Source organism: Tupaia chinensis, unplaced genomic scaffold, assembly GCF_000334495.1.
Source record: "Tupaia chinensis unplaced genomic scaffold, TupChi_1.0 Scaffold143602_1, whole genome shotgun sequence".
NCBI classification, from domain to species: Eukaryota; Metazoa; Chordata; class Mammalia; order Scandentia; family Tupaiidae; genus Tupaia; species Tupaia belangeri.
Genome location: NW_006203448.1, coordinates 674,373 through 685,892, shown reverse-complemented (window position 1 = coordinate 685,892; position 11,520 = coordinate 674,373). Strand labels below are relative to the sequence as shown.

General features: G+C 61.9%; 1 protein-coding gene across 2 annotated transcripts in view; it reads right to left on the bottom strand.

The window, feature by feature from the left end:
* MYMK (myomaker, myoblast fusion factor) overlaps positions 1-11,520 on the bottom strand; it is a 31,312-nt gene that overhangs the window by 3,809 nt on the left and 15,983 nt on the right. The window contains exons 2-5 of one of the 2 annotated variants that reach the window (XM_014582460.2): positions 8,716-8,840; positions 5,941-6,170; positions 765-879; positions 152-300 (exon numbers count right to left, since the gene is read on the bottom strand). In XM_014582460.2, the coding sequence (XP_014437946.2) occupies positions 152-300; positions 765-879; positions 5,941-6,170; positions 8,716-8,840 (619 nt within the window). Of the gene's footprint in view, positions 1-151; positions 301-764; positions 880-5,940; positions 6,171-8,715; positions 8,841-11,520 lie in introns of those variants that run through there. The other variant, XM_006164276.1, reaches the window with a different exon arrangement.

The following is an 11,520-nucleotide window of genomic DNA, read 5'->3' as shown; positions in this document are numbered from 1 at the left end:
GGGTGGCAAAGGGTTGGCTCGGGCGGGACCAGCCAGGTCCGCCGACATTCACAGGGGCCCTGAGACCTCGGGTGGCCCTCCAGCAGGGAGGCCTACACCCGGGGAGACCCCACCCGTGTCCCTTGGCTGCCGAGGTCCATCCGGTACCCACCCACTTCGCGGCGATGATGAGGGTGGCTGTGCCGATGGGGCCTGAGTACACTCCATAGCCCCAGCGGTCATGGAACACCCGCACGGCCACGGTCAAGACACCAAACATCACCAACGTGGACCTCTGGGGCTCGTCGAAGTCGGCCAGGGCTGGAGGAGCGGGAGAGAAACGGGAGAGGTCAGCGGTCCCTCTTCTCCTCCGGGCTGCCCCCCAGGCCCCACGCATGATGCCCCTCAGCCAGTGAGACCGCGGGGCCCCACAGGTTCGCTGTGGCCAGGGGAGCTGGGCCAGGCTCGGGTAGCCCGTATTGGAGATCATTTAGCGAGGGGCAGAAACGAGTCTATCCCAGGGGATGCGGGGACCGTGGCATGAGATGTGACAGATCTGACCCTCACAGGGCTGGGACAGGGCTGGGACATAGTGGGACCACGAGTCCGGCGGGCAGGTGGGGGAAGTGGCAGGATAGCAGAGGAAGCTCCGCCCTGAGGAGGCCTGAGCTCCGGCCAGGGCAGGAGCGGGGACGGCGGCGACGTAGACTGAACGAGTCTTTTGCACAGAGTGGATGCACGGGCGTTGCGGTGGGGAGCAGGGCCGGCCCGGCGAGAGCACTCACCCATCAGGGAGACCCACATGCTCAGAGCCGTCCCGTAGACGCTGAAGTACTCCAGGACATCGTGTCGCAAGAAGCACAGCACGGACAGGCCCGGCCCGGCGCAGGCGTGGTGGAGCTGCCGGGACAGCACGGGCGGTCAGCAGGTGGATGGACAGGCGGGGCGGGCGCAGGCCCCCAGAGAGCCAGGCTGCTCACTAGCTGTGGGGCCCTGGGCGAGTCGCGTGGCGGCTCTGCTGCCTGAGACGGGCACAGCTACTACTGCCCATCTTCGGGTGCCCAGGGCCTAGGGGTGGCAAGGGCCCCGTGAACGGCCCTTTGGGCGGGGCGGTCACTCAGCAGAGGCCTGCTGGGGTGGGGACTTACTGGCCTTTCTTCACATATGGGGCTGTGGCCTCTCCCTGGATGCCTGTTGGGCTCATGGGCTGTCCCTGCTCAGTCACCACTGTACCTGGCCTCAGCCCAGCAGCGTCCTCTGACTGCCCAACCCCCTTCCCAGGAGGCCACACTTCACTAGCACACCCCGAGCCTCCTTCCTGCTCCTTAGGGTGGGGGAGCGCCTGCGGGACCCCGGCAGGGCTGAGCACGGCCTTTGAGGACCCTCTTCCCCCAACGCACGGTCGTCTCCCCGCTGGTTTACAGGAAGCCCTGCTGCCGGAGGCCGACCCGGAGCCTTTCCGAAGCGGCCGTTTACCCCTCACGGACCTCTCCCGGTGCAGCCACATTTCACCATTTTAAGTTATACTTAATGACATGACAGAATTATTTTGACAAGTTCAACTGGCATAAACAAGTTTGGGAGCCAGCACAATTGGCCCTGCGCAAGCCCAGCTCGGCTGGGGCGGGGCAGCAGCTCGGAGAGCGGGTTAGTCCGGAGGCGGCAGGACGCTTCAGAGGGAGCCGGGCTGGTGACCTGGAGTGCCAGAGCCAGCCAGGCCCTTATACTTAATGACATGACAGAATTATTTTGACAAGTTCAACTGGCATAAACAAGTTTGGGAGCCAGCACAATTGGCCCTGCGCAAGCCCAGCTCGGCTGGGGCGGGGCAGCAGCTCGGAGAGCGGGTTAGTCCGGAGGCGGCAGGACGCTTCAGAGGGAGCCGGGCTGGTGACCTGGAGTGCCAGAGCCAGCCAGGCCCACCTGGTCCAGAGAGCCCCTGAGGCAGCCATTGTGCGTGCCCTGGAGTGAAGGTGCGCCTAGGAGGACTAGAGATGCACCGGGACGGGGAGACCAGCCCGCCGTGTCCTGCCCGACCACCCAGGACCACGCCGGAACCCTCCCCCGCGGTGTCCTGTCCTACCAGCCAGGACCATGCCGGGATGGGGAGACCAGCCCACCGTGTCCGGTCCGACCACCCAGGACCGCACTGCGACGGGGAGACCAGCCCATCGTGTCCGGTCCAACCACCCAGGACCGTGCCGGGCCTTGGTTGCAGTGCCTCCTTGTTTTGCTTTGTTTCTAAAATTTGCGTCGACGAGGCTCGTCAGGGAGAGGCGGAGGGGGAGACGAAGAGCGGAAGCAGCCCTAGGGGACGGTCATGCAGCAATGCCTTCTCCTCCCCTCCTGTAGGACGCCAGGTGCATCCAGCCTGGTGTTCCTCATGCCCCAGGGTCTGGGGCTCAAACACGCAGTCGGCCCTGTGGGATCTGGCTGCCTTAACCGCTGGCCCAGGTTTGTTTATTTTAGACAGGGTCTCGCCATAGTTGGCTCTCCTGCCTTATCATGCCCATACCGACTCTCTTTCAGACGGGGTCTTGCTAAGTCGCCCACGCCAGCCTCCAGCTCAAGATCCTTCTGCCTCAGCCCTTGAGTCAGTGGAATTATCGGTGCACACCACGACACTCTGCCTTTAGGTTGAACCGGGACTCGAACCCAGGCCTCCCATGTGATCCTGGACTGTAATGCACAGCGTCTTAGCAGCAGGCACCATCATGACTGGGCCTTTGGGCCTTTTACTTTGTGAAGTGACATTGACAAGGGGAAGGTGACCAGGTGACAGATGTGACCAGCTCAGGGAAATACCAGCTTCAGTGACGAAGCCTCTGCAGAGCAGAGGAAAGCGGAGGACGCAGGCCCTGTGACGTCCCTGGCTCTCCTGGCTCCTTCCAGAAGCGCCTCTCTCCTCCCCATCTGTCCGTTGTGGCGCAGACCACCGCACTGAGCTGACCCTTGTTCTCTGGGGGTCCAGGCAGTGTCCGCGCCCTCGCCTCCATCAGGAGCTCCCCGTGCAGTTTGCTGCATGTGGGCTGGAGTGTCTGAGGAGAGCAGGGGTCCCCCAGCTCAGCAGACGCCTCTCACACCAGGCCTGTGGCCTGCTGACAGGCATGAGTGCCACTACCTGCCCCAGCAGTAAGGGCAGAGCACTGCCGGGCACCAGCCTCCAGGCCTCCAGGACTTCCCAGAACTGGCCCTGAGAGTAACGGTGTGGGGTGTGGCCAGGGACCTGGTTGGTCAGGGCTCAGGCCCTTGCTGTGGGGCTCAGGCGGGTGTCCCCTCCTGTCATATGGGGACAAGGTCTCCTGGGCTTGGGAGGGACCCTGTGGCCAGGTGTCCAGCAGGTGACTAGCACAGATGTGCTCACCAGGGAGGGCTCTGGTCAGAGGGCGGCCTCAGTGCACAGCTCGGGACTTTGAGGGAAGGGGGTGGGGTGTGGTTCTGAGGCTGGAGGACATTTGCTGCAGGAGGCAGCTGTCCCTGCTGCCCTTGGTGGGGCTGGGTGGGGCCAGGCAGCTGCCCGGCCAGCCAGGTGCAGGCGGGGAGGGCTGCTGCGGCGGTGGCTGTGGTTTGCTGGGCTGGTCTAGCATGGGCCTTGGGGACAAGGCCTGCCTCTTCCTCACTCTCAGGCCCTTGGACCTACAGAGTGGAGCTGCTCTCGCCTGGGCCTTGGCCTGCCGTCCATCACGGGGACTCCTTTGTCACAAAGTGCTCTGTACCCCGGGAGCTCCGAGTGCCCAGGGCTCGTCCTCTCTGGGACTTGATCTCTTCGTCTGTCAGGTGGGAGTCACATACAGCCGTCCCTCAGTGTCCAGGGAGCGTGAGCTCCAGGACCGTGGACACCAGCGTCTGCAGGTGCTCAAGCCCTCCCATGAGGGTGGGGTACCTGCATGGGCCCGTGTGTCCTCTGCCCAGCTGGAGCCACCTGCAGGCCCTGTCCGGGCTGGGACCAGTGCCAGGGAAAAGGTCTGTACGTGCTCACCCTTGACACCGCTTTTCCTGAGTGGTTTTGACTACAGTTGGTTGACCCCACGATTAAGGAACCCGTGGACTGGGAGGGATGACTGTGGTGGCTCGTGCGGGGGAAGACCAGAACATGTACTGTGTGCTGGGCCCTGGTGCCGCCCTGCCTGGACGCCACCTGCCTGGATGCTGCCCTGAAGGCCTCACCATTGTTGGACTCCAGCAGTGGGGACAGAAGACCCAGGGCATCTGGTTCCTCCAACGGCCCAGCCGTCCCAGGCCACTGTCACCTCTGGGAGCATTGCACCCAGGAGGAGTGAGTGTCAGAACACGCCCCCGGCCCACAGGCACATGTGGACAACATTGGACTCAACCAAGTTGGGATGAAGGTGTGACATGTGAGCACATGTCTGCAGACACATGTGTGTGCTCGGGGCTGGCCCCGTGTGCACACAGGCACTGGGCATTCTTGTCCACATAAGCCCTGCTGCTGGGGAGGGAGGCTGGCTGGAGGTTGCGGTTTCTGACAGGTCAGGCGCTGCCTTGAGAAGGGGCTGGTATCACGCTTGCCTCCCCAGTGTGCATCATACCGGCCAGGGCTGTCAGTGCAGAGAGGGCTGCTGGAGGAGCAGGAGAGGGGAGGCGGGTCGGCTGCTCGTGGGGGCCAGCATGGAGCCAGGTGGGGAGGCTTGGAGGGTCTCTGCACGGTGGCGGGTGAGAGCAGATGGGTGGGTGGAGAGTTGCCAGAGACATGGCAGATCAGGGAGATGACAGATCAGGCAGATCAATTATTAGGTAGACAACAGGTTCGATAGATGTATGGACAGATTCAGAGAGAGCGAGAGATAGGCATAGGTAGATGATGACAGATACATTGGCATAGGTAGATGATAGGTAGAGAGAGAGGCAGAGATAGAGAGAGACAGAGTTAGAGGAAACAACTGGTGGGATGGATCAATAATGCCAGAGAGATACACAGAGGGTCAGGGGGTCAAAAGGAGTGAGGGGGAGACAGGAGATTTAGAAAGAGTAAGTTCCTTGGGGACTCCCCTCCCCAAATCCAGAGAACCAGATGTGAATAGAGGAAGAAAAGAAGTGAGAGGCAGAGAGAAAATTAGGCTGAAGACCGAGAGAAGCACAGATTTGAGACGCACAGGGGGAGAGAGACAGAGAGTGAGATGTGAGGGAGAGATGGAGGACTTAGAAATGTGGATCTCAAAAAAACAGACAGCATTCCGGACGCTTCACTCAAAGATGAATAAAATCACCCAGTGACGGTTACCTGGCGCCAGAAAGAGCATGCTGGGAGCCGGCCAGCCAGACATGAATGTGGAGAGAAAGAGGCACCCAGACGTGTGTGCACACACACACACACGTACACATGCACACACACACGTACACACGCACACACGCGCGCACGCACAAACACACGCACACACATACGCGCACACACATGCACACATATGAGCAACACACGGATGTACACACATGCGTATGCACACACGCACACGCACACATACACACTCACACAGCCCTGAGGAGGGAGAGACAGCGAGAAGAAGAGGGAGAGACAGCGATCGGAGCAGGCCCTCTGCACTGGGGGGAGCTCCAGGCTCTGGACCTCGCCTGCCCAGCCTTTGCATTCCCTAGCTGGCTCCCCCTCCTAGGCCTGGCTCACCCTGCCCTCCCCGCGGAAGGACTGGGACCGCTAGAAGAGAGGCGGGGGCAGGGAGACTATCCTGGAGGAAGGGGGCAGTTGGAAGGGCTTGATGTCAACCGACAGGCTTGGGCGCACTACGGACTGGGTCTCGCTGTGAGCCCAGATGGGAAAACCGAGGTCTGGAGAGCAAGCACCCCTGGACCCTGTCTCTGGACGCCCACCCTAGGCTCTTTCACTTACAAATCATTGTTCTTTACCTCCTGACAAGGGAAAGCTTGGAAGGAGGCCCTCCCTCCGGTCCCAGGGTGTTGGGCCTCCCCTTAGGCCCGACTGAGACTCACCGCCACGAAGAACATGGTGAAGAGGTAGACCATGGCCTCCATGTGGAAGCGCCTCTTGGCGGCGATGCTGATGGTGGGGAGGAAGGCCAGGCTGCTGAGGGTGGGCAGGAGCAGCTTGGCCACAAGCGTCCCCATGGGTGGCCAGAGGTGAGGTGCAGGCTCCTGGGTCCTGCAGGGAACACGGACAGGGCAGGGCCGCTCCCTGACAGTGGGGCAGGCTGTGCCGGCAGCTGCAGGGAGGGCCCACAAGGAGGGTCTGAGCACCCTGGCGAGAGGCAGGGGTGTGAGTACACATGTCGCCGACCACGGGCAGGCCAACAGCTGACATACCACGTGGTCTGCACCGGCCTCTGGGGTGTTTTTTGGGAGAGGCCAGAGGAGCTGATTCAAGGAGGCCATGCTTTCTTTTTTTAGTTTATTTACTGAGAGGGGGAGAGAGACAAGCCCCCTTGACAGGATCTCCTGCTGCGACCCCCCCACAGCCTCCTCAGCCAGCCAGCGTCATGAGTGTGCCCGGCGTGTACTGGCCAGGGAGCCAGGCCCGTGGTCTTTCAGGTGGCTCCAGCTTCCTGGCAGCACATGGCGGCTGCTCCACCTGCCCAGGGAGCTCCTGCTTCTCTGCTCTGAGCAACCCGTGCAGTCCCCACCAGCATGGGCTGGCTTCTGGTCATTGTCTGTTCTGTTCCTCTCCTCAGAGTGAGGGGACCAGTGGCTTCTGCTCTCTGGGTTGCTTGTCCACGTGGTCAGAAGTGTGAGGACCCAGGGCCAGGCCGATGCCAATCACGGGAGGACCAGATGGGTGTCCTGCCCATTCTGGCCGTGTGTCCTCGCACTCGCCTGTTCTCTGCCCCAGGTACCTGGTGGTTGCACCAGGGAGGGCACACCCTTTCAGCTGAGATACTTGTTTCCAACCCTGGGAGCAGACCCTGCACCTCTGAGTGCTCTGAACACAGTGCTGGGGCTGCCCACTCTGCTCTCCTTCCAGCTTCGTGGACAGCAGCTCCCTGGCTGCTCTTCCAGTGCCACCTCTTGTCGCAAGAGGTATTTAGGGAGCTGCCTGGCAGGGTGCCCTGACCTCTGGGTGTGTGGTCTGAGCTGCCAGCAGACAGTTTCCCTGGAGTAATCGACTGATTCGTTGTCAGCAAGAGAACCACATGACGTAGGCCGTGTAGGGCACGGTGTGCAGACTTGAAATGTCCAGTCTGCTGCACTGTGACAGCGCGCACACCCGCAGACCTGCCAGGGGCATTCCCTTAACCCAGGATAGCCCCCATGCTCTTCCCAGTGAGGCCCTGTGGAGGCGTACTATTGAGATTCCTGCCATAAACATCCAACTTCTCTAGAACTCCGGATTGAAGGGTCATGTCCGAACCAGCCCACTCTAAAACTGCACCGATGAGTCATTCCAGCCCCCTCTGCTCTAGAACTCCACACTAATGGGTCATGTCTGACCCTTCCTTCTCTAGAACCCCGCACTGATGTGTCATGTTTGAGCCTGTGTGCTCTAGAACCTCATACCGATGGGCCATGCCCGCTCCTGCCTGCTCTAGAACCCAGCATCAATGGGTCATTCTAGCCCTGCCTGCTCTCAAACTCTGTACGGATGGGCCACGTCTGACCCTACATGCTCTCAAACTCAGCACTGGTAGACCATGTCTGACCCTACGTGCTCTAGAACCCAGCACTGGTAGACCATGTCTGACCCGGCCTGTTCTAGAACTCAGCACTGACGGGCCATGTCCAGCCCTGACTGCGCTTGAACTCTGCCCTGCTGGGCTGTATGCTGGCCTCTTTGGTCCTGGTCCTGGCCTCCTTGACTTCACTCATGTAAGGTCTGCAGGACCCTCTGGGCTGCAGGGTGGGTAGTGCTTCATGTGTGAGTACACCACGCTTGGCGACCCTGGGACTTGGAGTTGGGGCCTAGTGACAGCTGGAGCAGGACCCAGTGGCACTGTGGGTCTCAGCAGCAGGCTGTGCCGAGGGGCCACAATGCGCCTTGCTCTGAGTCCTGCTGGGTCCCCTCTCCTATCCCCTATTACTGTCCCCGTCTCCTCTTCCTCTGAGCCTGGCTGGAGCCCACTCCTGCTGTTTGGGATGAAACGTTCGCATTGACACCTGTGGTCATGTCATTTTCCTGCTCAAGACCTTCCGGAGCATCTGCAGCCCTCAGGGGAAGTCTAAGCATGGAGACCACTGACCTTCAGGCTTGGGCCTGCCCCAGCCCCCCACACACCCCAGACTCCCACTCTCGGCCCCTCCCAGTCCCTTTCTCCCTTGTAGGAAGGCACGCCTTTTCCCGCCTCTGCTCTGATGAAGCCTGCTCACGTGGACTGCAGCCTCGAGGGCGCATCTGTGGAGGAAGCCCCCCAAGTCCAGCGAACGACTGCCATGCCCACACGCCGCATCACGCCTGCTCTAGACCTGCCATTGTCGCCCACAGGCAGGAGTTGTGTTGCCCAGGCTGCTCTCCTGGACTGCAAGACCAGGGCGGGGGGCTGACTGGCTGTGCCCCACCCTGGCACCCCCACGGCCAGGCCAATGCCCTGAGAGTGTCCAACCAGCACTAGCCGCACGGATGACTTGTTAGAAGAATGAATGAATGTCCAAGCAGGCGGGGCTGTTGCGCGTTGCAGTCTGGCCTCGGAGAAGCCTGCTTCTCTTTCCAAATGGGAAAACCAGGCCTGCTGTGTGTGCGGCTCTGGGTGGGAGGCACGCGCTGCTGGGCTGTCATGTTGGAGGCCCCAGTCGTCCTTACTCCTCACCTCTGCTCCTCACCTTTCCTACTCAGCTTCTGCTCAGACCCAGCCTCCTTCTCGAGGCCTGCAGGACAGCGGTGAGGATTGTGATCAGATGTCAGGTGCTGGGAGGGGCAGCGACCAGGGCACTGCAGAGCCATAAACCTGTTCGGGAGCAGGAAAACATTCCACAGTTGGTTCGTGCGTGCGTGTGTATAAGTGTGTGAGTCTGTGTAAGTGTGTGAGTGCGTGTGCGAGTGGAAGTGTGCATGTGTGGAAGTGTGTGTGTTCATGTGTTTTGCAGCTGCAAACTCCAGGGTCAGGGCTGTGAGCTCGGGAAGGCAAGAAGCCGGGGGAGTGGCGGAGCAGAGCTGTACATGTGCTGCAGTCATTAAGGAGGAAGGGGCCGAGGAAGGCTGTCCCTGGGGGGCAGGTGGCTGGTCCTGGCAGCCAGAGCAGCCCCTGCAAAAAGGCTGGAACATGAGCTGCCTCCTAGGGGGCGGCCTGTGTGTGGCTCCTGTCCGAGCCTGGCGGCCTGGACACAGACCAGCTGGCTCTGGGGGAGGCGTCCAGCTCTGAACAGGACTGAAATGACCCTCGGCTCTCCCTGGAGCAGGGCAAGTGACTGGCTTGGGGAGTGGAAGGGAGGCCCGGTGGAAGAGAGGGGGGTGTTGCTTCCCTTGGAGACATGGGGTGGAGGATGGGGTTATGGGGCAGGGTCAGGCCAGGCCAGGCCACACGGACTGAACCTGGACGGACTCAGAGCCAGCAGAGACGTGTGTGGGTGTCCCTGGTCCTTCCTGTGTGTAGCCTCCCGTGGCCTCTGTCTCCCAGCGGCCATTCCGCACCACTCCCCTTCACCTGTTCCCGGCAGCAGCCGGACCAGACCTGCGGGCCACGCGCCCTCAGACTCCAGGCCTCTTCAGGCTGCCCGGGTGTCCTCCCCCGTTCATGCTGTGGTCACAGCCCTCCTGGCCCAGCCACAGAGGTGCGCTCTCATTCTCGGAGCCCCACGGCACTGGGCGTGTCTTGAAAACCACTCCACGTGTGGGCCTTTGTCCAGCTCAAGCCATGTGCCAAGGGCTCTTCTTACTCTGCCCTGCTGGGTCCCTCAGGGCTGGTGGGGTGGGTGCCTCTGCCTTCCCCATGTGACAGAGGAGGAGACTGAGGCCCTGAGAGGAACCAGACTTGCTAGAGCAGACCCAAGCCTGATTCCCAGTTCTGGTGCCTCCCGTCCCTTGTGTGGGTGGGCCTCGGAGGGCTGGAGCTGCCTTCACCTATGTGCTCTGGGCCCAACCAGGGATAGCCCTGTGGCATCTCTCCTCCGCCCAGCAGATGGCATCGGTGCCAGTGGGAACCAACAGGGGCTATTCCCTGGACCATAGTGGGAGCAAAGGGGCAGGTGCCGGCACCCCTTTCCCTCACCCCTTCAGCTGCGAGAGGAGGCTCTGGTTTAGGGAGGTGCAGAAACGCTGGAATGCCATGCAGCTCCTGCCCCAGACAGCTGTCACTCTGCCTGCCCCAGGAGAGCCAGGCAGCTGCCACCACTGTGTCCTCCAAATTCTCAGCACCAACCAACAGTGCTGGGTCACCCTGGAGCGCGGTGACCTTTGTGCCTTGGCTCCCTGCACCCGATGGCAGGGAAGGGGCTTCGGTGCTGCTTGACACCTTGTTCGAGTCTGCACACCTGCACGGCCTCACAGCTCCCACCCATGCACCACGGGGTGCGTGTCCGCCGCTGGCTGGTGACAGGCAAACACATGCTGTCTTCAGCTGCCAGCCAGAATTAGAGTTCAAGCCACATGATGTCTGGACACCCGCCAGGTGAGTGGGCAGGGGGCTCTGCTCCTTCCTCGCTGGGCTCAGCATGACTTTTTCCCAGAACCTCTGCCTTCTCATCTGCAGAATGGAGCCCACACTGTGCCTGCCCAGGGCCACCGTGCAGAGGTGTGAGGAGGCCGGACGCACCAGCCCTAGAGGGAGCCCTCACCGTCCGCTTCTCAAGCCCATGGAGTCTCGGCCTCGAGGCGAGTCTCTGAGCAGCAGCCGGCCACCCCCCAGACCCAGGCGTGAGGGGCAGGGTTGGGATCTGTCCCCAGGCTGCCTGTGTGGCACGACCCTTATCTACCGTTATTTCCTACTCTGCGTCAAGCTGGATGTGCCAGGCCGGCACCATTTGCTGAGTGAGGGTGACAGGCGACCCACTCCGGGCCAGCCACGGCTACAGCCGGCTCTGCGAGGACCCAGGAGTCACCCTGCAGTGGAGCTCCTGAGACCCACCCGACCCTGGGGTGAGGCCGTGGCAGGCCAGGGGGCTGCTTTAAACCCTGACACATGCAGCACAACCAATCCGGTTGCCCTCGGCTGGTCTGACCTGCCTCCTGGCTCCACCTCCCTGCCAGCAGCCTCCTGAGGGCTCCTCAGGCCCATGTCCTTGCTCCAGATTTGGGGACAAAGGACCTTCTTTCCCATGGAGTGCAGACCAGGAGGCTTGAGCAGTTTCTGGCCCCCAGAGCCCCCACTCGAGTTTGCACCTTGGCCTTGTGGACAAAGCCAGCGCTCCTGGCGGGGGGGAGGGGGGAGGCGGAAGAGGAGGAATGAGGAGTCCTCCCTGTGGTCAGCCCTGGGCCTCTCACTGTGGGTCACCAGGCGCCTGCAGCCTCTTCTGCCGCTGGGGGGCTCTGATGGAGTGGGGGAGGCAGGGAGGACCCGGGACGCCAGCTCTGCAGGGATTGGGTGAGCCACGCGGGCCTAGTGCTGGGGAGAACTCCTGAGGGAGGCCGGACACTGCGTGCCGGGGGCTGGGGGACTGGCCAGGGGCGCCAGAGGGGTGCGCGCCCCTCGA